The 24,997-nt window shown below is 35.7% G+C and overlaps 3 protein-coding genes across 3 annotated transcripts; 2 read left to right on the top strand and 1 right to left on the bottom strand.

Annotated features, from left to right (window-relative positions):
* Positions 1–103: 103 nt before the first annotated feature.
* Positions 104–2,098, top strand: mrps24 (mitochondrial ribosomal protein S24). Its single transcript, XM_043231435.1, has 4 exons — positions 104–271; positions 476–544; positions 1,511–1,622; positions 1,742–2,098. Exons 1-4 carry the CDS (start codon positions 233–235, stop codon positions 2,023–2,025), a joined length of 504 nt encoding a protein of 167 aa, XP_043087370.1. The 5' UTR covers positions 104–232; the 3' UTR covers positions 2,026–2,098.
* An 834-nt stretch (positions 2,099–2,932) lies between these two features.
* gnsb (glucosamine (N-acetyl)-6-sulfatase (Sanfilippo disease IIID), b) lies at positions 2,933–12,041 on the bottom strand. The gene is made up of 13 exons (XM_043231432.1): positions 11,737–12,041; positions 11,133–11,192; positions 10,840–11,043; positions 9,916–9,981; positions 9,523–9,621; positions 7,630–7,797; positions 6,989–7,071; positions 6,791–6,909; positions 6,610–6,713; positions 6,422–6,523; positions 5,594–5,704; positions 4,911–5,018; positions 2,933–3,886 (listed from the first exon to the last, which is right to left on the bottom strand). Exons 1-13 carry the CDS (start codon positions 11,872–11,874, stop codon positions 3,737–3,739), a joined length of 1,512 nt encoding a protein of 503 aa, XP_043087367.1. The 5' UTR covers positions 11,875–12,041; the 3' UTR covers positions 2,933–3,736.
* Positions 12,042–12,824: 783 nt separating this feature from the next.
* Positions 12,825–19,662, top strand: polm (polymerase (DNA directed), mu). The gene is made up of 11 exons (XM_043231433.1): positions 12,825–13,543; positions 13,630–13,807; positions 13,879–13,977; positions 14,053–14,223; positions 14,293–14,364; positions 14,476–14,596; positions 16,984–17,116; positions 17,353–17,455; positions 17,545–17,814; positions 18,783–18,866; positions 19,406–19,662. Exons 1-11 carry the CDS (start codon positions 13,371–13,373, stop codon positions 19,490–19,492), a joined length of 1,491 nt encoding a protein of 496 aa, XP_043087368.1. The 5' UTR covers positions 12,825–13,370; the 3' UTR covers positions 19,493–19,662.
* Positions 19,663–24,997: the final 5,335 nt, after the last annotated feature.

Genomic DNA, 24,997 nt, shown 5'->3' with positions numbered 1-24,997 from the left:
GCTACGGCACTTCCTGTTCACTCAGTACAAAATAAAAGTCCGGCAAAAAATAAATCAAAACTTTACTAAATCGGTTTTGTTAGTTTTATTACGTACACGTGATCGCAATACACAACGCATCGAACTGAGTATTTTTCATCACAGCCATTTATATTAAATCATTTGACACAGAAAATGTACTTCCAGTGCGGCAGGTGGCAGTAATGCGCTCTTGGCGGCCTTGTGCAAAAACATGGCGGCGTCCTTGGTCAGACACAGACAGTTGTTGTCGGTAAGATTTAATAAGATTTTTGTGTGTGTGTTGTTTTAACTGGTAGCAAGTTTCAAATCGAGAAGATCTTCCATATCTCATGCAACCGACGCCGATGCGGTCTGATAGATGGATATATCCATGCAATGAATGCAGTGTGGGATGGAAAGTACGCTTTAGATTGAATAGCAAATATCAGTTATCAAATATTCTCTGTTTTCGTAGATCGTGAGCAGCCAGTTGAATACTGTGGCATGTTTGAGGAACATTCACTGTACTGCAGCTTGTTTGAAGGTATGTGATCAAACTCAAGCGTTTCAATCAGTTTGTAATGTGTTAATCTTGTTTGTCCAAGCACATTTAATTTATTCTCCTATTTTTTCCCCTAAATATAGTTAAACTGGGGTGCATATGGTTAAACAAAATTTCAAAAGTACGAAAAAAACAAAATATTAGCACATTTGACAGCTTTGTATTATATTTATTTATCTACAGGTCAAAGAAGAAGAATGGTTTAAGCAAAAAATAATAAGTGTATTATTGCTTTACATGTTGTTGTTTTTTTGTCAAAATACAAATCACACATTTTTCCCCGATGTACTAAATTCACCGTTTGTCATTCTCTGTAACTATCTTGACAGGCATGTGTACAGCAAGAAAAAATTTGACACATTAACAGGAAAATTACTTTCACCCCAAATTTTATGTTTTTAAAATTTGCCAAAATTCGTTAGTAAGACTTTTTTACTAATTTATAACACAGTAAAATGTAATGTGCTGCTTCATTCTTTTATATATTTTAATATGTACGAGTCAGAATAAGCACGTTGTTTGAATTTTTACATAAATGTTGTTACACCGAATGACAATGTAACATTATTTCCAACCAAATCATGACATTTTATTCTCCAAAAACGTATTTGAAACCTTAAAAGTAGGCACTTTACTTGCATTTAAAGTGTTATATGGACATAAAATCACTTTTGTGAATTTCTCTTAATGCAGACATCTTAACATCTTTGATCCCTTACATATTTTCTATTTAAATACATATTTTTTACAGTCGAAATTCTGCCTTAAAAAATTAAAATGTAACTTACTTGTCCCATATTTACATTACTTACACTAAAATTAGACTTAGATAATATCCTTATTTTAAAACATGTCATAATGCATAACAATGGACATTGCATAATAAATAAGGGAAGGAAAGAGACTGGAAGCATTTTTAACCCAGAGGATGTGTTTTGTCTTTAACAGAGCCGTGCAGCCCGTGTTCGAGTGGGTAAAGGAGACAAGCCAGTGACTTACGAGCAAGCGTATCCCCCTCATCACATCGGCCACAGGAAGGGCTGGCTCTCACAACACACCAGTAAGTCACATCCCCACTCTTTTAGCCTGTTGCATTCCCAGCATCCCTGAAGCTACGACCTTGCTGGCTCATTTAGCCAAAGCGCGTGCACAAGTAAGACTCTTTTCTACGCGCCGCAGGTAATCTTCACGGTGAAGATGGAGCGGCGGAGCGCGTAGTGGAGGACGTCTTCATCAGACGCTTCATGTACGGCACATTTCATGGCTGTTTAGCGGACGAGGTGGTGATCAAACGCAGAGGAAACCTCCTGGTCATCTGTGCCGTGATGTTACAGAAGCTCTTACCGTTAAAATTCTACTTTCTCATTGGTTACACAGAGGAACTGCTCTCCCATTTCTACAAATGTCCAGTTAAAATCGAGATGCAGACAGTAGAGGACAAAGTTGTCTACAAATATCTCTAAGGCAAATATATTACACAACTGTATTATGTGTTGTTGGTTTAAAAAATTGTTATTAAAAGAAATGCTGAAGGAATTTCCCTTTATTTGCATGCTTTACTCTGTCCGGTATGTTGAAATGAGGGTTTTTGATGGGGTTTTTTTTGAAAAACATGAGTAAAAATATTCTCATGATAGTAACGTGAAAGGGCCTTACATTGGGTTTATTTAAAGATCAAAATATTTCATTATTACTTTATGCCAGAGTTGGAAATTAATAGGGGCTCGGTGCAAAAATGGTCATAAAATGAGCAAAAATTCCCAACAGAAATCCCACAGTTATAATAAAACACATTTTATGTGAAATGAAGAAAAATAGTCGATTACAGTATTATATTTAGATCTGCTCATGTTGCATACATTTTTTTTTATGCATTTTTATTTTATTTTTTTTTACAGCATTTAACATGCTACTTTTTGCATTCATTACCAGAGGCATTTAGTCACCAGTTAAGAAGAAAATGTATTTAAGATGAAAAACAATATAAATACATAAGATGATTACATTTATAAATGTTCAAAAATAAACGTGAGAAAATACATCAATGACCCTGAAGTTTTCGTTGTTTTTATTTGTCACTCAAAAAGCTGTGAATTGTGTATTTAGTCATTATTTAATTTATTTTATGTAGTTTATAAACTGATTAAAAAAAATCACTTTGTTTCTTAAATTCAGTCAGCACTAAATATTACCTTATTAAGAATATTACGCCGATTCCATAAAGTTCATAATACTCATAATAAACTCATAACACTCAGTTTGTTAATTTAATCAGAATAGATGACTTTCGATCAGAACAATACATTAAAACAAATGTTAAAAACATTTAGAAGGAAAGCAATTTGTATTAAGTGGACGCTACAATGCAAGTTTTATTTATCAAATTTATTGATTCAAAAGTTATTTGATACAAACATTTGTATCATACAAAAAGGCACAAACACTGCTTTAGTGCAAAAAGGCACAATGATATTTCAGGTTAAAAATCATAGTTGGCAAATTCCCTTAAATATCAGACCTTTCCCTTTATCATTTTAAAATAACAACATCGGAAAAGGATTTCCTCAGTGTTTTCAATTATGGATACATATAAGGTTTAATTCACAGTATCAATAAATCAAAATAAAACAACCACGCGTAAAGGTCTGGAAAACGCTTAAAATTCAAAAAAACGAATGTTCTGATGGTAGTAGATTTAGCCAAACATGACAAGATTTGGTTTAAACGTTCATTTATCATAAAAGTGCTGAAAAATAAGTTGCAGTAGGAAGTAAGGAAAGCCTGACGATGAGCAATTCTCCGGTTGAACCGGTTCAAGCCGTTAGAAACCGTGTCCATGAGCTGTATGACAGCATCTGAACGAGAATCACACTGTAGATACGTTCACATTCAAAGGAAGTGCATCGGACTTCCCAGATCAGAATTAAAGGGAGAGTTCATGCCAAATATTACGTTTCTGTAAATATTTACTCATCCGAACCTGTATGACTTTCTTTCTCGCTCCAAAATGCAAATCCACCCGCTTTCACTGAACCGCAAAAAGAAGGAAGCAAGGCTCGAGTAAATACCGACAGGACATGAACGGCCTCCCGATTTCAGGAGGGATTTGTAAAATATGACTTGGCGTTCGCCGCTAGAGCAGGGCTGGGGTCCGGCCTGTCCTCTGCGGCGGTTTTATTTGATGTTTCGACAGCTGTCGCCCGTGCAGGACTGCAGCTTGATCAGCCTTTGGTTCATGATCTGCAAAAGCGTAGGATCCACCTTCTTCAGGATGTTCTCCAGCTGATGGGGATCTGATGTCAGGTTGTACACCTCTACGAACGACTGCAGGAGATCACAAGGGAAATTCATCGAGGGTTCAGCTCAAAGTTCGGTCCGCAACACGTTCTCACTCCTCAGCTCATACAGTCGCTTGGTCAGGACCGCTCGGCGTTGCCCTTTTTACGCTCAAGGTGCCCCTTTAACGGCATTTTTCTACGTGAAGGTCCTCCGTTGTTTGCATTAGTTCGTTTTCATTTAATGGTTTGCATGCATTAAATAAAGAAAAAAATGATTTGATATAAATGCAAACGGTCAATGGAGCACCTAAACCGACCCACTTCTAAACAAGATAAAATGGGTAACGGGTAAATAAGTGCAGTTGTTTCTTGCAAAAGCAAGCTTCCATCGGATGCCATATGCGAAGAAAAGAGCAAGCATAAGGTTTTATTCGCTGAAAACGTATCTCATCCAAAAATGCATCCCAGAGAATAAAACACATTTTTTGCCACGGTTCCCTTGATAAAAATCATGTTCCAGTGGCTAAATATCACATTATTGGGGTCGCTTTTATCCACAGACAAAAGCAACAGTTGGCTTACGTGCTCATACATGTAAATAATTTAATAAATTGTGACCGTTTACATAAAAAAAATTAATAAATAAAAATTTGCACTCCAACAAATATGCAATAATGCCAATATCAGGGTGCGACTTGTGGAAAAAAAAAAAAAAAAAAAGCAGACTGTATTTACTTATAGCCTAAAGTAATATTCGTGTGATCTGTTAATGCACATGATAAATCAGTCTTTTTAGGCCAGCGTCATGAAATGTTTGAGATGCATCCAAAAGAGCATTTTTTAAACTTGGGCTTAAATCGCAAATCATTTGATTGATAACGGGAACCTTAAAGTGCATCTTGTTTTTTTGTTTGTTTTTTTTAAAGCAACGGGGGAGGAAAAATTACACTAAAGGGGTATTTGCACTTTAAGAAGTGAAGCCAAAGTTCTGATCAAGCAGCAATACGCGGTCGAGTCAGGAGTGAGAACGTGTCGCTCCACACTGGCCCACCTGATGGACATGAGCTCACCTCATTGTCTGCGAACTCGCAGTACTGCAGGTTTGCACCCTTCAGAGTCCTGACGCAGGCGTACGTGTTGTTGAAGGCGTCTTCGCATACGCAGTCTGGGAAGCATTCCTAGAAAGAGAAAACGTCACTGGGTATTACAAGAAATCAGGAGTGGATGATGGGAAACGCATCATGCCATTTAAAAGAACCATTTAATCCATGAAAAATTTCCACAATAAAGGATCTTTTGTGCACCGGAAGGTTTAAAGGCTGTTTATAGAACCTTTAAATGGCAATAAAGAAGCTTTGTTGTTAAAGGAACATGCTACTTTTTTGAAAATAGGTCCATTTTTAGATTTAAAAGTTGAGTTTTACCATTTTTGAAAACATTCAGCAGAACTCCAGGTCTGGCGGTAGCACTTTTAGCTGTAACTTAGCATAGATCATTGCATCTGATTAGACCGAGAAGAATGAGAGTGTAGTTCCTAATCATATACGCCTCGAAAATCATTTTCTGTCCGTCTTAGTACACAATGTAACTACAGAAGAGTATACATTATATTGGAAAATTATCTAAACTCTTTGGTCATTTTTGAGCTAATGGTCTAATCAGATTCAATGATCTTGAAAATGAAAATGAGCCTATTTTCAAAAAAGCGGCGTGTTGCTTTAAGAGTGTAGTATGTGATTCCTCGAGCACTTACAGCTAGACCAGGGCCGAGTTTAGGGCATCCGGGGTCTTCAGAGGAATGTCCTTCACCGGTGTACTCGACCAGGAAGAAGGGCCGCTCAGTGCCGTTACGCAACGATGGCGCCTACGTGAAAACATTAGAGATTAGACGCCGAGAAGGCTTTCTTTTACTGCGACTTTATCAGACAGTCCTCATTGTAAGAATTCTCATTTTTGAAACTTTAATTAAAATGCAACTCATTAAATGCAATGCAAAAAATAAATAAATTGTTAATGGTATTGCTCGATGCAATTTTTAAATGATTACTGTAATTAGAATTAAATATTTCAGAATTTAGATAGTGTTTTAATAGTATGTATAGCTGCTTTCTAGTAAGAAAATGCTTTATTTTCCATAATGCATAAAAATCTTAATGGTCTGAAAATGCTTTAATTTTTTTTTCTTTCAATATGGCCCTAAAATATGAGGTCAGCACCAAGGCTGCATTTATTTGATCAGAAATACTGTAATAAAATCTACTTAATCTAATTTATTTCCGTGATGGAAAACTACATTTTCCACATCATTACTCTAGTTTTCAGTGTCGCGCAAATCTTTCAGAAATCATTCTAATACGCAGATTTGCTGCTCATTTATTCGAAACAGATCTTTTGTTAACATTAAATTGTTTACGTCTTTACTGTAAATCGTTTTCTGATAAGTGTGTATGATATAACGCCGCATTAAGATAGATAATGCATAAATGCATAAAACCAGGAGAAATTGCACAGCAGAAAAAAAAAAATAGATAGAAATATGCATGTACTGAAACAGGAAGTGAAAAAATCATGAGACACTCACCATCTGTGGCAGGAAAGATTGTCCGTCCATGTTAACGGTGGAGAGATTTACTCCTGCGATGTCCAGGATAGTCATAGACAGATCTATATTCAGCACTGGAGACTAATGGACAGTTAAACAATTTTTGCATATATAAATACGCATGTTTATACACACTGTTTGATAAACCTGTAATCCTTTTCTCTAACCTGAAGTGTTTGCTTAGGTTTGATTCCTGGGCCCCGGACTAAAAGAGGGATGCGAATATCAAACTCGTACAGCTGTCTCTTATCAATGGGCAACGAGAACTGGCCTGAAAAGGGTTTAAAAATGTGTGTCACGAGGTCAAATGACAACAGATCGATAAAACCGCGGAGACTGAGGACGCACCGGTGTGATAGCCGTGGTCAGACGTGTAGAAGATGTATGTGTTGTTCAGCTCCTTTACTGAATCCAGTTTCTTAATCAGCTGCTCCACCATATCATCCACGGACAGGAGCGTCTGCCACCTATCAGAGATATTAAATACACATCTCTCAACTGAAAGATTTATCTGATCGAATGTTGCATGGATCTATATTTGCACACCTCCTGCGGTAAGCGTTGTCCAGGTACTCAATGGAGCTGTTTGGCATTGGGTTCGCAGGCTGCCGTAGTAACCAATGTTTGTCCTAAAATAAATGGAAAAAAAAAAAAAAAAAAAAAAAATTATATATATATATTAGTCATACTAAAGGTCAAACAATTCTTTAATTGCATGAAAATATAAATTTAGCAATATGAACATGCATGTAATAAATGCATAATATTATGTAATATAATATTAAATTATTAATACTGTTTACTTTTATTTATTCATTTTTGTAATTTCTTAACACACACTGACAAAAAAAACAAAGATTTAAAAAAAAAAATCTGCTTTTTGCACCATTTTAAAAATAAAATACATCATTCACCATCAATGATATTTTAAGACGCAAAATATACATTTTTCTGTTGTAAGATATCATGAGAAAAATGTCTGCTGAGAGATGCAAGCTGGTGCGTATGTAAAATGGCACAGATTTATATTCAATTACTGAATACATACAATTAATGAATAAGATCTCTTTAAACGATGATATGTGATTAATAAGTCTGTTTTTCTTGGATGTTACATTAGATTTGGTTTCTTGGAGCGTGAAAAGTCTAGTGTGAAATGTCAATAGGAATGAAACTGAAAGCTGAACCTTTCCAGGCACGTTGAAGCTGCCGTTTCGTGGCGCTTTGACGTCGTTGAAGGACTGCTGATACTGAGGGGCGGCCGTCCACGGAGAATGAGGGGACGGCGGACACAGCATCATGAAGAACGGGTGATTGGGGCTCCGCTCCTCCAGGAAGTGCAGCGAGCGGTTTAACTAGAATCAACATACATTTGATTTCAGATATTAACCGCCTGTTTTTCACGCAAGATATATATTTTTTTAAAAAGCAAACATACTGGATGTTCTGGTCTGTCATGCAGCTTGACATTGAATCTCGTGTTAATACTGTATAGACTAATACCGTATAGACTCAATTTCATAGGCTTCCTTTTTTTCATTTTCATCATCCTTTCTGATCAAAATGCTTGTTACATATATACAAAAAGAAGAAAAATTTAACCTTGTTTTTTTTTTTATGACTGACAGGGCAATGTGTAAATATGATTGACAACATGAGGTCGTACGTAGTTTTTAAGGTGCAAAAATTTCAGACGAGCATCTCAAAAATGGTTCATATTTCAATTTAATGTGGCAATTTTTTAACAGTTTTTAAAACTGTTAAAATTCTTGTTTAGCAGCTAATTGAAGATTTAATTGTTTAAGATTTCCTGGCATGCAATTAAATCTTCAATTAGCTACTAAACAAGAATTTTTATTATAACATAAAAATCACTAACCTAACATATTAACATAAATTAAAAATTATATAAAAATTTATGAAATCTATCCAGACACACAGACACACATACACCTATATATATATATATATATATATATATATATATATATATATATATATATATATATATATATATATATATATATATATATATATATATATAAAAACTAGTAAAATTACAAAAACATATACAATTACAAAACCTTTATCTAAAATGTCTTTTTTTTTTTAAATCAATTAATATATTAATTTACACTAAACTAACATAAAATGTAATAAAAAATAAATTAAATTAATAATGTAAAAGACATTTAAATTTGAAAATATATATTTTATCTACACAAAAAGTTAAAAATAAATAATAATAATTAAAAATATATATATTTAAAAAAATAATAAATAAATAAAAAAAAACAATTATCCATAATAGTATCTCAAAGATACTAAAACAGCACTGCTACACACTGCCCAGACTGTGTGAGTGGACTTTAATTTAGGACTAGAGTTAATCTGTTTCCGGGACACCTGCCCTTAGTTAAATAATACCAGAGCAACAGTCGGCAAGATTACGGCGAGTCACATGACACACAGCAGCGTGGACAGGCGCATTCAGAGTCACACAGAATGAAACCATGTGGCTTCTCAGTCTGTCAGGATGTTCTAAAACAGCCAATGGCGATGATATTTGGTAACCACATCGTGTTAACCGATGCACTTCCAACGTAAAACAAGTTTAGCAGGTGACGAAGCAATTCATTGGAAGCCACGTTTAGCAGGAAGTAAATAGCTGCGAAAATTGTTAACGCCCCTATTATGTTTAACAGCTTGATTTAATGTGGCATGGCGTGCTCCCACTTGAAGTCAAATGGAGTCCCTTTACTTTGCCCATGCACACCCCTAGTCCTATTGAGAACTAATTACCAGAGCAAATTCTTCAAAAATGAAAAAAATTGTTTTGAACATATTGCCTATTAAAAGTTTCCAAATTATAAATAAAAATATATTTATATATAAATTACGTATAAATGAAACAATAAACAAAATTAGTCAATTTTATAATTTTTTTACAATTATATATTACTTTTATTTCTTACTAAATATCAAGTCTAACCCAGAAATGCATCGCATTATTGTAGTAAAAATGGCTTACAGATCCTGTTTTAATGTTGACTCTACACTTAAAAGCATTAAACACTTACAACCAGATCTGTGAGGTAGTCCTTCTCATAGTTGTCTCCATGCTTTTCCTCTTTTCCATTCACAGACAGCGTGTAATTGTAATATTTGGAGTTTCCCACCTGTGCAGACGCAAATGATGCCACAAGGCTGTTAGATCATGCAAAAAAAAACTGCTCGTAAATCATCAGTGGAAGGGAAATTAAATGGTTAAAAACCGGATCTGCTTTTGCAGTTCAAGTTGTAATGAGAACGCATCACGTGACCAAACTAAAGCACGTATTCTTGCCTATAAGTGACTGACACTGTCGGATAAGAGAAGTGTGGGACATATTGCAGCACGTACAGCTTTTTTCCTGCTGATCTGAATGTAAAAGGGAAGTCGTCTTAGAATGATGCATCTGTTCGTGACTTACCAGTGCATGCCACTGGTCCCAGCCAGGAGGCACATGAGCCACTCCGCCTGCGTCTTTACTTCCGTACTGACAACACACAGAGGGATTTATGTAAACTGAGGGAAAAGCCACCGGATGAACTTCAAGAAACCAGTCAAGAACATGCTGTATTTCTTTAATCAAATGTTTTTGTAGGTTTCAAGAAATTAAGAAATTACATTTTACACTTAAATATTACATTTCATGATTTATTTGACATTGTGACGTCTTTTGTTTTGTTTTTTTTAATTCTGAAAAAAATATTTTTCCAGTTATAACATTAAATATAATATAATAATAATTCTTGGATTATTGTAAATGATATGTTCATTATTTAAAACGGTTACATGTATGTATTATTGTGTATGCATGTATATTATCTATACAAAAATATCATATTATATATATATATATATATATATATATATATATATATATATATATATATATATATATATATATATATATATATATATATATATATATATATATATACACACACACACACACAACAATGGTTGTACCAATGCGGACTAAAATAAATTATTTTATTTTAGTATTTAAGAATAATCATAATTTGGAGGTTAAAAGAGAACTCAAACTTAATGCTAAAAAGAGCCCAATTTTTGCGGGTTTTTTTTTTTTATATTTGGGGTGATGAGTGTATAAAGTTTATTAAATGATTTCATTTTACTCTAATAGTTTTCTAGGCTTTGCAGTAAACAGGGAAATAACTGAAAGCAGTAATTCACGCTTCTTAAACCTGTAAGAATGTTATTGGCTTAGGACGCTTTAAATATTTGAAAGATTGCAAATATTTAAACACGTTCTGATATCACTGTAGGCACGTTTCAATGAACGAACGCCATGCAAACAGGCAGAGCTCCAAACGGGTCAAACGCTGACCTGATTCAAGTATTTGCCGCCGTAGAAGGTCTGATAGTGCATCTTATTGAGGTAAACCGGAAAGGCGAAGGGCTCGGCATCCTTCTGCCAGGTCGTGCTGCTGCAGTTGCCAGAGATGGAGTTATTTCGGACCAAATGATTGTGTGGGTATTTACCGGAGAGGATGCTGCTGCGGCTGGGACAGCACAGAGGGGTGGCTGTGAACTAAACACGCCAGAAAAGGAGAAACTTGTGATATTGCATCAGATTCTTTAAAAAACAACAACAAAAAAAACCTTTGGGTCATGACTCACGGCATTGGAGAAAGTCACACCAGCGTCACCGATCAGTGCTTTGGTCTTCTTCATGGGCGTCTGTCAATAAAATAAGATTATATGATGGCTAGGTCAATACGATGCATCATCTGTAACTAAAAAAAGTGATAACAGGATGTATGATTTCACACATTCATTTTAGATGAAAATTAATTTTATTAAAGCAGCAGCTTCAATATGACTTTAACATGGGACTGGTTTAACCTAGTAGCTTTATTATCACGCTTTTTTTTATTATTATATCAGTCGGCACTAGTACAATAAATGCTATGATGTATAAATACTTTTAAAATAAAAAAATGCATTTTTATGTATATTTAACAATAGTTTGGGGATTTTCTGTGCAATTATCTTAATATAAAATGCATTTAATTTTTTTTTTAATTATCAGATAGTATCAGCATCGGCAGATTATTCGCTTGGTTTTATTGGTGATATTATGGTGCATACATTTTAGTGCTGTTGTATCACCATATAAACCCACTGCTAACAGCAAGTTACCACCGTAACACTCTGTGAAGAAGTGAGACTGTCATACTGCACGACAGTTCAAAAAAAAGCACTTGTATTTTTGTTCACTCACCATTCCACCCATCTCCACGTCCTGGTCGTCGGTGAGAATGAGGATGATGTTGCTCAGTTTGACGCATTGCGAACACCTGAGCGTGCAGGTGAGAAGCGCGACAAACAGACAGGTGGACACCGCGCGCGCGCTCGCCATGAGGCCAAAACCAGGCCAAAACCAGACCAAAACCAGACCAAAGCCGCAACCCGTCTGCCTGGGGAGACGGAGTCACGCAGACGAGGGTTTTGAGAGGCGAACAGCAGGCTGAACTGAGAAAGTTTGAGGAAGTGAGACACTCGGCGTGTCATATGACTGCAACCTGATCTAACAGCTGATGCGTTCACGTAAAGTCACAGTTCATAATAAAGTAACAACTTAGTAAAAAAAAAAAAAAGCTATTTTTGAAGGTTATTTTAATGGTTGTGTGCGTTAAAAAGAAAGAGAACAAAACAAAACATGGTCTTTTTAATTGTTTTAATATGTTTTATAAATATTCATCGCTCCGATAGAAAAAAAAATCTAAATGCGTATCTTAAGTATTTATGTTAAAATGACAAATGTAAGTTCATAATTTATATGACATACATTTATTTATGTATATGGCATACGTTTATTTATTCACTTATTCCGAGTAAATTAATAAAAATTATATATATATATATATATATATATATATATATATATATATATATATATATATATATATATATATATATATATCATCTCAAATTTAACATTACTCTTAAATTAACAATTAAGTTTATCAAACATGACCATGTGCCTTTTATTGCAAGGTCACGTCCCCTCCCATCCACGTGATTGCATGTTATTGTTTTATAAGCGCATATGACATAGTATTGTAAATCGATTTGAACATGAAGAAAATCTGCCGTTTTGTTTTATTTTAGTTTTTATTGCTTTATCTTTTATTATGTAACTACAATGGTTTAAGTTATCGTAACAACCGACTTATGTCATGCCTGTGTCCAGCCGGAACACTTTACGGGTGCACCACTTAACGTGTGCATCACCCAAAACAGATCCCCCTGGATACAAACCTACGAGACATAATGTCGGTCTTCCGAGAGGTGGCGCCTGGCCCAAAAACATCGTCTCTCGTTCGATTCATATTAAAATGTTAAGATGCTGTAAGGTTTTGGAGACGTTTGTTTGCGGCGCTGTTATCGTTAAAATATATTAAACAATATTTTCGATCATCGGCTATATATTTTCGAACAATTTCTGTTCAATCTGTGAACAAGGGCTTTTGGAATTCGATTCCAGTAACCACAAACGGCTGTGATTGGTCCGTCTTTACCAGCGCATAGAAAAGTACCAAATACCACGTGACTACGCCGCGTTCTTTCGTAGCGATCAGAACTTTTCACTTTTATTTTTTTTTATAGCTGCTTTATTTAAAAACAGCAAATGAAGAGCTCAAACAAAATAATAACTATGCATTTCGGTATTATCAATTTCGGTCCACTTTTTTCAAGAAACCTGCCGCTCTATTTACGTATTTTTGTGATGCACACGTGATCCCTCATTCTGGTGGAAGTGCAGAAATAGAAAGCACAGAGTCATATATTATGTACTCTGTAGTGATACATTAGGCGATGAAGGTTATACGATGTCAACGTTTGCTCTAGACTATGATCCCGTTAAAACGCAGGAAAGTTTCTCTACCTGTAAACCAACAGAATGACACCTGTAAATTTCCCCACGTTTCCATATTCATCTTGGAGAGGAAGATGGGAGCATCTAGAAGGGCATTTCTTACACGACTTGGCCGGAGTAAAGGGTTTCTTATTGAAGAAATCTACAGGTACGAACCATCTTCACTTCACGATGTTATTACTGTTTTGTAGGGGTGCAACCTGCGGGCTATTTCTGTTTGTTTTACTCTTACAGTTCCTCCATCACACATGTTGTGTCGGAAAACAACAGTGGAGATGAAGTCCAAGCCTGGCTGGGCAACCAAACAGGACAAGACACCTCCAGTTCTGTCCATTTGCTGGACATCAGGTGGTTTACGGAGAGCATGGATGCAGGACAGCCCGTTATAATTCAGGACAGACACATATTAAAGGTACAAGGACACATCTACAGACGCATTGCTTTTAAAATAGCGGTTGAACTAAGTGTGCAGATGTGTTGCAGGTTAAACCCAAACCTGACGGAGACCACACAGCAATGCTGCTGAAAAGTTATGCCTGTCAAAGACGAACACCTTTAAAACACCACAATTCGTTTCTAACGGCGAGTTATTTATTGGCTATTTCTAATAATGTGTCTGGAGGCTTTGATGAACAGATTTGACGCTCTATCCTGCAGGAGGCTCTTGAAATCTTGGCTCAGAACGCCGAATATAATGACAACGAAGGACGGAGCGTGGCGTTCAGACGGGCAGCTTCGGTCCTAAAGGCGCTTCCCCGGCGCGTGAGGAGCATGGAGGATCTGAGGTGTTTGCCCTGCCTGGGTGACCATTCACAGAGAGTTATAAAGGTGATAATCAAGCCCCCCATCTTCTCAAAAATCCACCTTTTCTTGACGTTGGCTATTTCACCTATTTAGGAGATTTTAGAAGATGGATCTTCAAGAGAAGTAGAGTCGACAAGACAATCGGAGCAATATCAGGCCATGAAGGTAAAGATGGATAGTGGTGACGCTGTATTCTGTCTTTGCAGAAAGAACTGTGAAGGCGGTGTAAATGATATACCTGACTGGTGTGTGAGTCATGAAGTCATATTTCTGCAGGCCCTAACTGGTATTTTTGGGGTGGGTGTGCGGACGGCAGATCGCTGGTTTAGAGAGGGTTTGCGATCTCCAGACGATTTAATTCGCACAGGACAACAGTTGAACCGTGCACAGCAAGCAGGTACTGCATTTCACTGTAGAAAATGATATAGTTATTTGTAAATATTCATAAATGTGTGTGTGTGTGTATATATATATATATACAGACGTGGACAAAATTGTTGGTACCCTTTGGTCAATGAAAGAAAAACTCACAATGGTCACAGAAATAACTTTAATCTGACAAAAGTAATAATAAATAAAATTCTATAAATGTTAACCAATGAAAGTCAGACATTGTTTTTCAACCATGCTTCAACAGAATTATTAAAAAAAAATAAACTCATGAAACAGACCTGGACAAAAATGATGGTACCCCTAACTTAATATTTTGTTGCGCAACCTTTTAGGCAATCACTGCAATCAAACGCTTCCTGTAACTGTCAATGAGACTTCTGCACCTCTCAGCAGGTATTTGGCCCACTCCTCATGAGCAAACTGCTCCAGTTGTGTCCGTTTGAAGGGTGCCTTTTCCAGACTGCATGTTTCAGCTCCTTCCAAAGATGCTCAATAGGATTGAGGTCAGGGCTCATAGAAGGCCACTTTACAATAGTCCAATTTTTCCTCTTAGCCATTCTTGGGTGTTTTTAGCGGTGTGTTTTGGGTCATTGTCCTGTTGCAAGACCCATGACCTGCGACTGAGACCAAGCTTTCTGACACTGGCTAGTACATTTCTCTCTAGAATTCCTTGATAGTCTTGAGATTTCATTGTACCCTGCACAGATTCAAGACACCCTGTGCCAGACGCAGCAAAGCAGCCCCAGAACATAACAGAGCCTCCTCCATGTTTCACAGTAGGGACAGTGTTCTTTTCTTGATATGCTTCATTTTTTCGTCTGTGAACATACAGCTGATGTGCCTTGGCAAAAACTTCGATTTTTGTCTCATCTGTCCACAGGACATTCTCCCAGAAGCTTTGTGGCTTGTCAACATGTAGTTTGGCATATTCCAGTCTTGCTTTTTTATGATTCGTGTTTTCAACAATGGTGTCCTCCTTGGTCGTCTCCCATGTAGTCCACTTTGGCTCAAACAACGACGGATGGTGCGATCTGACACTGATGTTCCTTGAGCATGAAGTTCACCTTGAATCTCTTTAGAAGTCTTTCAGGCTCTTTTTGTTACCATTCGGATTATCCGTCTCTTAGATATGTCATCAATTTTCCTCCTGCGGCCCACGCCCAGGAGGTTGGCTACAGTCCCATGGATCTTAAACTTCTGAATAATATGTGCAACTGTAGTCACAGGAACATCTAGTTGCTTGAGATGGTCTTCTAGCCTTTACCTTTAACATGCTTGTCTATAATTTTCTTTCTGATCTCTTGAGACAACTCTTTCCTTTGCTTCCTCTGGTCCATGTCGAGTGTGGTACACACCATATCACCAAACAACACAGTGATTACCTGGAGCCATATATATAGGCCCAATGGCTGATTACAAGGTTGTAGACACCTGTGATGCTAATTAGTGGACACACCTTGAATTAACATGTCCCTTTGGTCACATTATTTTCAGTGTTTTCTAGGGGTACCATCATTTTTGTCCATGCCTGTTTCGTGAGTTTATTTTTTTAAATAATTTTGTTGAAGCATGGTTGAAAAACAATGTCTGACTTTCATTGGTTAACATTTATAGAATTTTTATTTATTATTACTTTTGTCAGATAACAGTTATTTCTGTGACCATTGTGACTTTTTCTTTCATTGACCAAAGGGTACCAACAATTTTGTCCACGTCTGTATATATATATGTATATGTGTATATATGTGTATATATGTATATATGTATGTGTACACATACATGCATGCATATATTTATGTATGAATGTACAAATTTTAAACATACATTTGGAAATAGGTTTGGGGTTTTTTACCACTTTTTTTTACGTTAGCTAACGTATTTTCATGTTTTTGAAATACATTCTAAAATATAAAGTACATATTTTTTTAACATTTACATATAACAACATTTAAGTCCATATGTGACCCTGGACCACAAAACCAGTCGTACGGGTCAATTTTTATTGAAAAAAAAGATTTATACAACATCTGAAAGCTAAATAAATAAGCTGGAATGGGACCATATGTTTCATATTTGGAGATATTTAGAGATCTGGGGGTTCAAAAAAAGTTAAATACTGAGAAAATCACCTTTAAAGTTGTCCAAATGAAGTTCTTAGCAATGTATATTACTAATCAAAAATACTTTTTAATATATTTATGGTAGGAAGTTTACAAAATATATTTAAGGCTCATGATCTTTATTTAATAGCCTAATGATTTTTGGCATAAAATTTTTTTTTACCCATACTATGTATGTAAGTATGTGTGTGTGTTTATTTATTTTTATTTATATGTGTATGTATGTATAAATATGCATGTGTGTGTATTTATGTATAACCTCTGACCTCAGGAGTCCAGTATTACGATGACCTCCAGAAACCCGTCACTATGGCGGAGGCTGATGTCATCAGTGATATCGTTGAGAAAGCTGTGCACTCTGTGCTGCCCGGAGCAGAGATCCAGCTCATGGGAGGCTTCAGGAGGTCTGTGTGCTAATAATGTTCCCATCTTACCTTAAAACTGTAGCTTTAAAGAGGTTTTGAGCATCCGTGTGCGTTTTAGGTCAAGTCAGATTAATTTTTTTATAGTGTTTGTCACTGGACATATTGATTAGAATATGATTAGATTAGATATTGAACAGAATACTGATGTTAATGTTTCTTATACATGTCTTGAATGTACGTTGAATGTACATCTTTATCTGCTGTATATATTTGAGGGGGAAGGAAGTCGGTCATGATGTGGACTTTCTCATAACGCATCCAGAGGAAGGAAAAGAGGAAGGACTGATGCCTAAAATCACAAAGTGGCTGGAGGAGCAGGTGCTTGCGAAGATCTGTGGCTGTTTGAGGGTGACGTTTTAAAGTTAGTCTGTATGTTGAATGACAAAGTGGTATGCATTCTTCATCAGGGTTTGCTGCTGTATCAGAAAACGACCAGAAACTCCTATCTGGAAAAAACGGACGGTCCAGCTCGGGCGTCTAGTAACATGGATCGCTTCGAGAGATGCTTTTCTATATTTAAGCTTCAGAAACCTGCTGTGAGCCGCGAATCGAATTGCACAGTTTCCGCCGAGGATGCCGGTTCAGAAGCGTCAGGCTGGAGAGCTGTACGAGTCGATCTGGTGGTCAGTCCCTGCAGTCAGTTTGCCTTCGCCACCCTCGGATGGACCGGATCAAAGGTGTGTAGCTTCCTCACTTCCAAATCATCCAAACACCACTGCTTTTCATTTCTATGTATTCATGTTTTAGTTGAAAGCCTGTTTGGTTTTGATTGAATTGAACACTTTTAGAAGCACTGATGAAGTACTACATGCGGTCATTTTATAGCAGTCAGATCTCAGATTACTGATTAAAAAATAATATTTTCTACCATTTTTGTTGTTATGACAATTTCTTAATGTCTGATTCTGGTTTGATTTGATTGGACTAATATTTTTTTATTTATGAAAAAATATTCTACATGTTTTTTTTAAACTTGCAATTTTACATAGTTTTTTTTTACTTCTAGTAATTTTTATAGTCAGGTTATTGCTGATTTTTCATTTATTTATTTAAGTTTTTATTTAATTTTTTTTTTTTTTTTTTTTTTTTTTTTTTTTTAACAAATGAAATGCATAAAACATTAAATAATTTGTGTATGTGTTTGTATGTTCCATATATTTAAAGTGCTCCTATTATGGGTTATGAAAGGTCCATATTCATATATAAAGGTTCAAACAACAGGTTGACAGGCCTGCAAGGTCAAAAAACACTTTAATTGTCTTATAATATGCGTGTATTTTTACATTATTTGTTAAAAGGCTCCCAAACGATATGTTCCAACCATTCATTTTTCCAAACCCCTGCGATGAATAGTCAGTTTGATTTAAAGCAGTGTTTGTGAGCTTTTAACATTTCAGAAGCAGCCAACTCGAAAAGAGAAACAAGTGGAAACATGCTAATATTTCATCCTGACGTCATTTTATATTTGTGATTATACCTGCATTTCTTTTTTGTATACTTTAATTTGCTATATTTTCTGAAAGGGTAGTCTTCAGATTTTCGTTCAGTGTTTTGTAGATCTTTTGATGTCTAAACTGTGCCGTCCCACACCTGGCTGCATGTGGTGTCAGTGTCTTGAGGTCATGATGTGCTGTTTGTTCTGCAGCTGTTTGAGAGGGAGTTGAGACGGTGGGCGGGGCAAGAGAAGCACATGTCCTTGAGCAGCCACGCCCTCTACGACAGCACACAGGTGAACCTCGCTAAAATACATCATACATCAAAAGGACATATTAAACATCATTTGTTTAATGATGTTTAATATGTCATCATATTTAATATTCATAAACATCATTCTCTCTCTCTGTCTCTCTCTCTCTCTCTCTCTCTCTCTCTCTCTCTCTCTGTCTCTCTCTCTGTCTCTCTCTCTCTCTGTCTCTCTCTCTCTCTCTCTCTCTCTCTCTCTCTCTCTCTCTCTCTCTCTCTGTCTCTCTCTCTCTCTCTCTCTCTCTCTCTCTCTCTCTCTCTCTCTCTCTCTCTCTCTCTCTCTCTCTCTCTCTCTCTCTCTCTCTCTCTCTCTCTCTCTCTCTCTCTCTCTCTCTCTCTCTCTCTCTCTCTCTCTCTCTCTCTCTCTCTCTCTCTCTCTCTCTCTCTCTCTCTCTCTCTCTCTCTCTCTCTCTCTCTCTCTCTCTCTCTCTCTCTCTCTCTCTCTCTCTCTCTCTCTCTCTCTCTCTCTCTCTCTCTCTCTCTCTCTCTCTCTCTCTCTCTCTCTCTCTCTCTAATACTGTACAGAATCTGTATCTCAGAGCAAAGACAGAAGAGGAGATTTTTTCCTACCTGGGTCTAGAGTTTATTCCTCCATCTGAGCGAAATGCCTGAATTTATCTGTTTTTAATTTTCACTACAAATGTTCCAGCATTTCCATACATCGTGAAACATGTTTTGATCTAGATGTTCATAAGATATTGTTTGTCTCCTTGAAACTTGAACATGAAATTACTTTTTTATTTAAAGCTGAATTTAATAAAAACCCAAAGTATGCATCTTTATACGTTTCCCATAATAGTGGTGACTGTTTTCCATTAACATTAGCTGCTCTGCCACACATTGGTTTTGACGTGTTCCACTGACACTTGTACAAATGCCTTATTTCAATGGTTTTTAGAGAGAGAATATTGCATATACAGTATATTATTGCATATATGCAGGATGTATTTGTGGTTAGACGATGCTTGACATTGTTCTAACGTTCTTTTTTATGCACCTGGTTCATTTTGACCCGTTTTTCTCAACCACCTAACGTCTATACATGCTCAGTGTATATTAGAAATGCTTTTTCCTCGGATGCTGCACGAGGAAGAACAGAGCACATAACCGAAGAAAATTATCACAGACATGCTTAGAACCTACTTAAAATAAGATCATTTTTCTAAAAATATAGATTTTTTTCATGATGTTAAGAACAATTTCATATACCCATATATAAAATGTTAATAAATACGCATCTTTAACAAATTTATCCCTTAGTGCATAGTAAAAAATTGTACTTAAATATACATAAAAGTATATATTTTGTTATATTGCTGTTTAAATGTACACTTTTATTCAGCAGGAATGCATTAAATTAATAAGTGACTGTGAAAGCAATTGCTACAGTATTACAAAGGATTTCCATCTCAAGCGAATGCCGTTTTTTTAACTTTTCATCCTTCTGTTTCCACACAAATGCGAAGCAGCACACCTGATAATGTACTTTGAGCACAACGTAAGCATATTAGAATCATTTCTGATGATCATGTGACACCGAAGCCTGGAGCAATAATGCTGAAAGTTTAGCTTTGCATCAAAGCAGCAAACCGCATTTAAAAACGCGCGTGAATACAATAAAGTTATTTTAAAGCGAAATCATATTTCTGGATATTGGCGTTCGTACTGTAGTTTTGAACAGATACATGCTGTCATGTTGAGCATATAGGAGACCTCTGTCAAAATCCTAAACTTTGAAACGGTATATTTCCATAAAAGCTACACCGACTGAAACTGAGAGGAAACGTCGCCGTTTTAAAGCTAATGGCGGTATAGTTGGGAGACCGTCTCCAGAATGTAAACAGACGTCTGTGCCTCTGCAGGAGATCTTTCAGGTAAGATCTCAGCTCTGTGTGTCTCCTTTCTTTCGGTGTTAACGGCAGCACTGTTTATGTAGCCTTCACAAAAGAATCAGCTGTGCCTTGATAGAAGGAATCCCTGAATTTGCATGCATTTATATACAGGCTGCTATGAAGAAATGCACGTGGTTAAAGGAAAAAAGGTAAATACGAAAACGTTTACCTCAACATATGGAGTGCATTCAAATCAATCATTCTCTCATTGGAAAACAACAAATAAATATGTATCTTAAATAAACAAATATTACTGGTTTTATTGCTTATAATGCAACCAGTGTGGAAGGTTTAGGTATTTGTTAACCTTAGATTTTAATTAGATATCTTTTATAGCAGCATATGTATATATGCAACTTTAAATATATATATATATATATATTATCAGTCATAATAGTTAACTAAAAGTTAACATGTAAAATATGGTTATATACACAATAACATATTTATTTTAACATATTGCCAAGGAAATATGTATCATTTTATTAGCTTGATGCACTAAAATAAAATGAGTAAAAATATAAATATTATAAAATAATGATGATTAATACAGAGGACAAAACACAATTTCACACAAAGTATTTTAAATCAATACAAAAATAAATATTACAGGTAACGTCTTTTTTTTTTTTTTTTTTTTTTTTTTTTTTTTGAAGATATTTAGTTTTGATGTTCTGTCACAGAAGTCTACAATACACTAATGGATAATGTTTTATCTCTGATTTCAGTCTTTAAGTGTCGGGTCTTCGGGCTTTGACAGGACATAAACCTCCGCGTCTCATTTTATCCGCCTTTAAGTTGTGCTTTACGGCGGTTTGGAACCGGCAGACACCTTCTGCTAACAACATAATTGAGCTCTAAATGTCATTTTAACTTCAAAGGGCCCGTCCGCGTTCACACCTCACGCCAGCCTTTACATTACACTCTTAACAGGAAAAGGAAAGGCCCGAATGCAGCGTTCCCTCCTCCCTCGTCTTTCTCGGCGACTGCGCTCCTTTCAGCCGAGCGTCCGTGGTCTGAAAGCATTCACAAACATGCTGATCTGGCCCCGGCTCCTCAATGATGAGCGTCGTAAGAGACGGGGTGGGTGGGTATCGGCAGTTATGCTCAATGGGGCTTAATGCCTCCTTCACGCCTCCCCTTCCCCGCTTCCAGGTGTGAGACAAAAGTGCTCTGAATGGGCCTCTGGAGCGTCCCGGGACACCTCTGGCCCTGGCTCTGGAGTCGGGGCTCCGGGGGCCCTGATCGAGGGTCTGAGTTCCCGCCGCGATCTCAGACCGGCTTTTCGGCCCCGGCCGGTTCCCCCGGGTCCCTCTTTGAGGTTGATTCCTGTGATTGGATTCAGCGAGGGATCGCTGTATCTGTTGAAATCAAACTGATGGGATTAACCGGATTAGCGGCTTTCGTGGCAAACAGGGAACATTAACGAGAGGCCATTTTAAAGTGATTAAACGCTCATGCGCATTCATAATTCGAGTGATGATGTGTCAGTTGACACCTACAGTACAGCACTGTAGATAAAGACAAAAAAACAATAGCACATATATTTGGGATTAACAAACGTTCTCAGTAAATTTACAGTGTGTTTGATTCAGTGTTTTTAATCATGATATTTAGCACATTTTAATAATTAATATATAAGTTCACAGGTCATTTGATGTTAAAGATTTTTTTTTTAACGTTTATTTTACCAGCATATTGATATTTACCTGCGTATAGATAACAAATGTTTCCATTGCTTAAAAATTCAATTCAATTAAATACCTATACATAATTTATTTGAATAAACTGAAGTAAAAATTGCAATGAAAACTAAATAAAAATGAAAACACATAAAAATTGGTTTAATTGGTTATATTTTATAGAATATATATATATATATATATATGTGTGTGTGTGTGTGTGTGTGTGTGTGTGTTATTTACAAAAATAATTTTAGTTTAATAAAAAAGTATATATTTTTAGTTTTTAGGTTAACTTGATGTATAAAAATAACTAAAACTATATAACAACAAATAAATAATAATTATATATATATATATATATATATATATATATATATATATATATATATATATATATATATATTCATTTTATTTATTTTTCGGAATTATAACCAGCAAAACCACTAAAACTTTCACTAAAATTAAAAATACACAAATAAAAACAAATCCAATATTTAAACAATATAAATATACATAAATGTTTATTCCAATATCGGCATGTTGTAGGGACTGGATATGCGGTTAACCCCTTCTAGAAATGTCGATGCAGTGTTTATTTTGTGGTGTTGTGACGCCGGTTGTGTGAGTTCAGCCCTGCAGCACTGAGAGAGACACAATACATGAGCAGTCATTACAGAGCAGCAAATAGCCCTATTAGAGATGAAAGAGGCTCAATGAGGACAATCAAAGGCCCTCACCGCTGGGGGCCATTACTCTGAGAGACTGCCGTCTGTAGCAGCGCTGACGGACACCTCGCGGGCCCCATCACACTAATGGAGCCAGATACGCTTAACTGCACTCATCATCACAAATACAAGAGAACTAAATACTTGAAAGTATGAGCTGAGCGTCTGTACTTAATGATCAAAACATTTTCATCAATGAAAATAAGCTCAGTCTCTGCATCCGAAAGCAGACCGATGCAAACGAATGAAATAAAAATGCTTTGTTTTATATCTGAGATATAGATTAGTTTAACGGGAAAATATAATTCAATGTTTTATTAGGCAAGGATGGACTGCTGCAATTGTAAATATTACAAATAAATAAATAAAATGCTCTTTTTATGTATCTGATAGATATGCATTAGTTTCAAAGAAACTCATTTTAATTACAAGAGGACAGACTGCTGGAATCATCTGCAATTCTATACATTAAAAGTAAATAATTTATAATAATAGAAACCGCTATTTATATTTAATTCGGTTTACATTAGCTTTAAAGAAATTTAAATAATATTTGTTATCAACGAAACGAGGAGGACAGACCTCAGAAATCAATATTCTTGTTTTTAAACCATTAAAATGAAATTAAGTTTACGTAAATAATAGTTAAGTAAATTATCGTTTCGTGTGATGAGTTTTTATATTTTTTATAATTTTTATTATATTACTGCTAAAAATTAAACTGCTTTTTTAGACAAAGAGCTTCTAAAAAATGTATGATAATTAATAAAAAATGTCTAAAAGTATTTTCAGTGTTTTAATAAGTGAGGATGGACTGCTGAAATAAACGTTTTGCTTTCTTTTTCTCACTATGTGACAAATAACCTATAAACATAATAAATAATTGCTTTAGCGACTCATGTACTCTTAAAAGAAGTGCAGGAACTTTTTTATGAATTTCTTTTGGCTGGAAAATGTTCTTCCGCCGCTGTAAAATCTTTGGAGACTAAAAACATGTTCCTCGGATGAGTGTTTTGGATCCTAGGTTCTTTAAAACCAGTTATATTTAAAAAAAAAAAAACCCTAAAAGCCCATCAGCTCTATCAGCGTTATTACAGAAGAGTCTCTCTCTTTCTCTCTGACTGTAATCTGCGCTTTAATGATAGTGTTAGTGAGATCTCCTGCCGTCTCCAGCTCCTCCCGTCTGTCATCCATAAAAACAGGCTCCTGTCTGATTCCTCTCCGCTGACACGCACATCAAAGTCAGGCCCCCGGTTTATCACATATCAGGGCCCCGGGGACAGCGGAAACGAGACGGGGACCGTCCCCTAACACTGAGCCTCGCTGGAATATAGAAACCTACAATGCAATTACAGACAGATCAGTGACAGATAAGAGAGGAACGAGATCGGCCTGTTTGAGAGGGACAGATAGAGATGAAGATATGATGAGAGAGTGTAAACAAATTATCTGCTCTTTGAACCTTTAAATGGTCTGAAGAGGGACAAATATATCTCTCTGAATGATTTGACTCTTGTTACTAATCAACAGATTATATTTTCAATAACCCACAAAGATGTAGTCTTATGTAAAAAAATATAATATATATATATATATATATATATATATATATATATATATATATATATATATATATATATATATATATATATATATATATATATATATATATATATATATATATATATATATATATTTTTTTTTTTTTTTTTTTTTGTGGCTTATTGAAAATGAACCAGTTTTAAAATTGCACTTTTCATAATTAAATAATAATGTAGTGTTAATTTTACTAAAATTCTGTTTTTCAAGCCTAAA

Source organism: Puntigrus tetrazona, unplaced genomic scaffold (assembly GCF_018831695.1).
Source record: "Puntigrus tetrazona isolate hp1 unplaced genomic scaffold, ASM1883169v1 S000000373, whole genome shotgun sequence".
In the NCBI taxonomy this organism is placed as follows: Eukaryota; Metazoa; Chordata; class Actinopteri; order Cypriniformes; family Cyprinidae; genus Puntigrus; species Puntigrus tetrazona.
The sequence above is the reverse complement of the archived record's forward strand: the minus strand, read 5'-3'. Positions and strand labels throughout refer to the sequence as shown.

Coding starts and splice junctions, on each gene's coding strand:
- mrps24 (XM_043231435.1), top strand. CDS start 233: ATGGCGGCGTCCTTGGTCAGACACAGACAGTTGTTGTCG. Junction 272..475: donor GACACAGACAGTTGTTGTCG/GTAAGATTTAAT, acceptor CTGTTTTCGTAG/ATCGTGAGCAGCCAGTTGAA. Junction 545..1,510: donor GTACTGCAGCTTGTTTGAAG/GTATGTGATCAA, acceptor TGTCTTTAACAG/AGCCGTGCAGCCCGTGTTCG.
- gnsb (XM_043231432.1), bottom strand. CDS start 11,874: ATGGCGAGCGCGCGCGCGGTGTCCACCTGTCTGTTTGTCGCGCTTCTC. Junction 11,044..11,132: donor GTGTGACTTTCTCCAATGCC/GTGAGTCATGAC, acceptor TGGCGTGTTTAG/TTCACAGCCACCCCTCTGTG. Junction 7,798..9,522: donor ACTACCTCACAGATCTGGTT/GTAAGTGTTTAA, acceptor TGTTGATTCTAG/TTAAACCGCTCGCTGCACTT.
- polm (XM_043231433.1), top strand. CDS start 13,371: ATGATCCCGTTAAAACGCAGGAAAGTTTCTCTACCTGTAAACCAACAG. Junction 13,978..14,052: donor ACCACAATTCGTTTCTAACG/GCGAGTTATTTA, acceptor TCTATCCTGCAG/GAGGCTCTTGAAATCTTGGC. Junction 14,365..14,475: donor AGCAATATCAGGCCATGAAG/GTAAAGATGGAT, acceptor ATATTTCTGCAG/GCCCTAACTGGTATTTTTGG.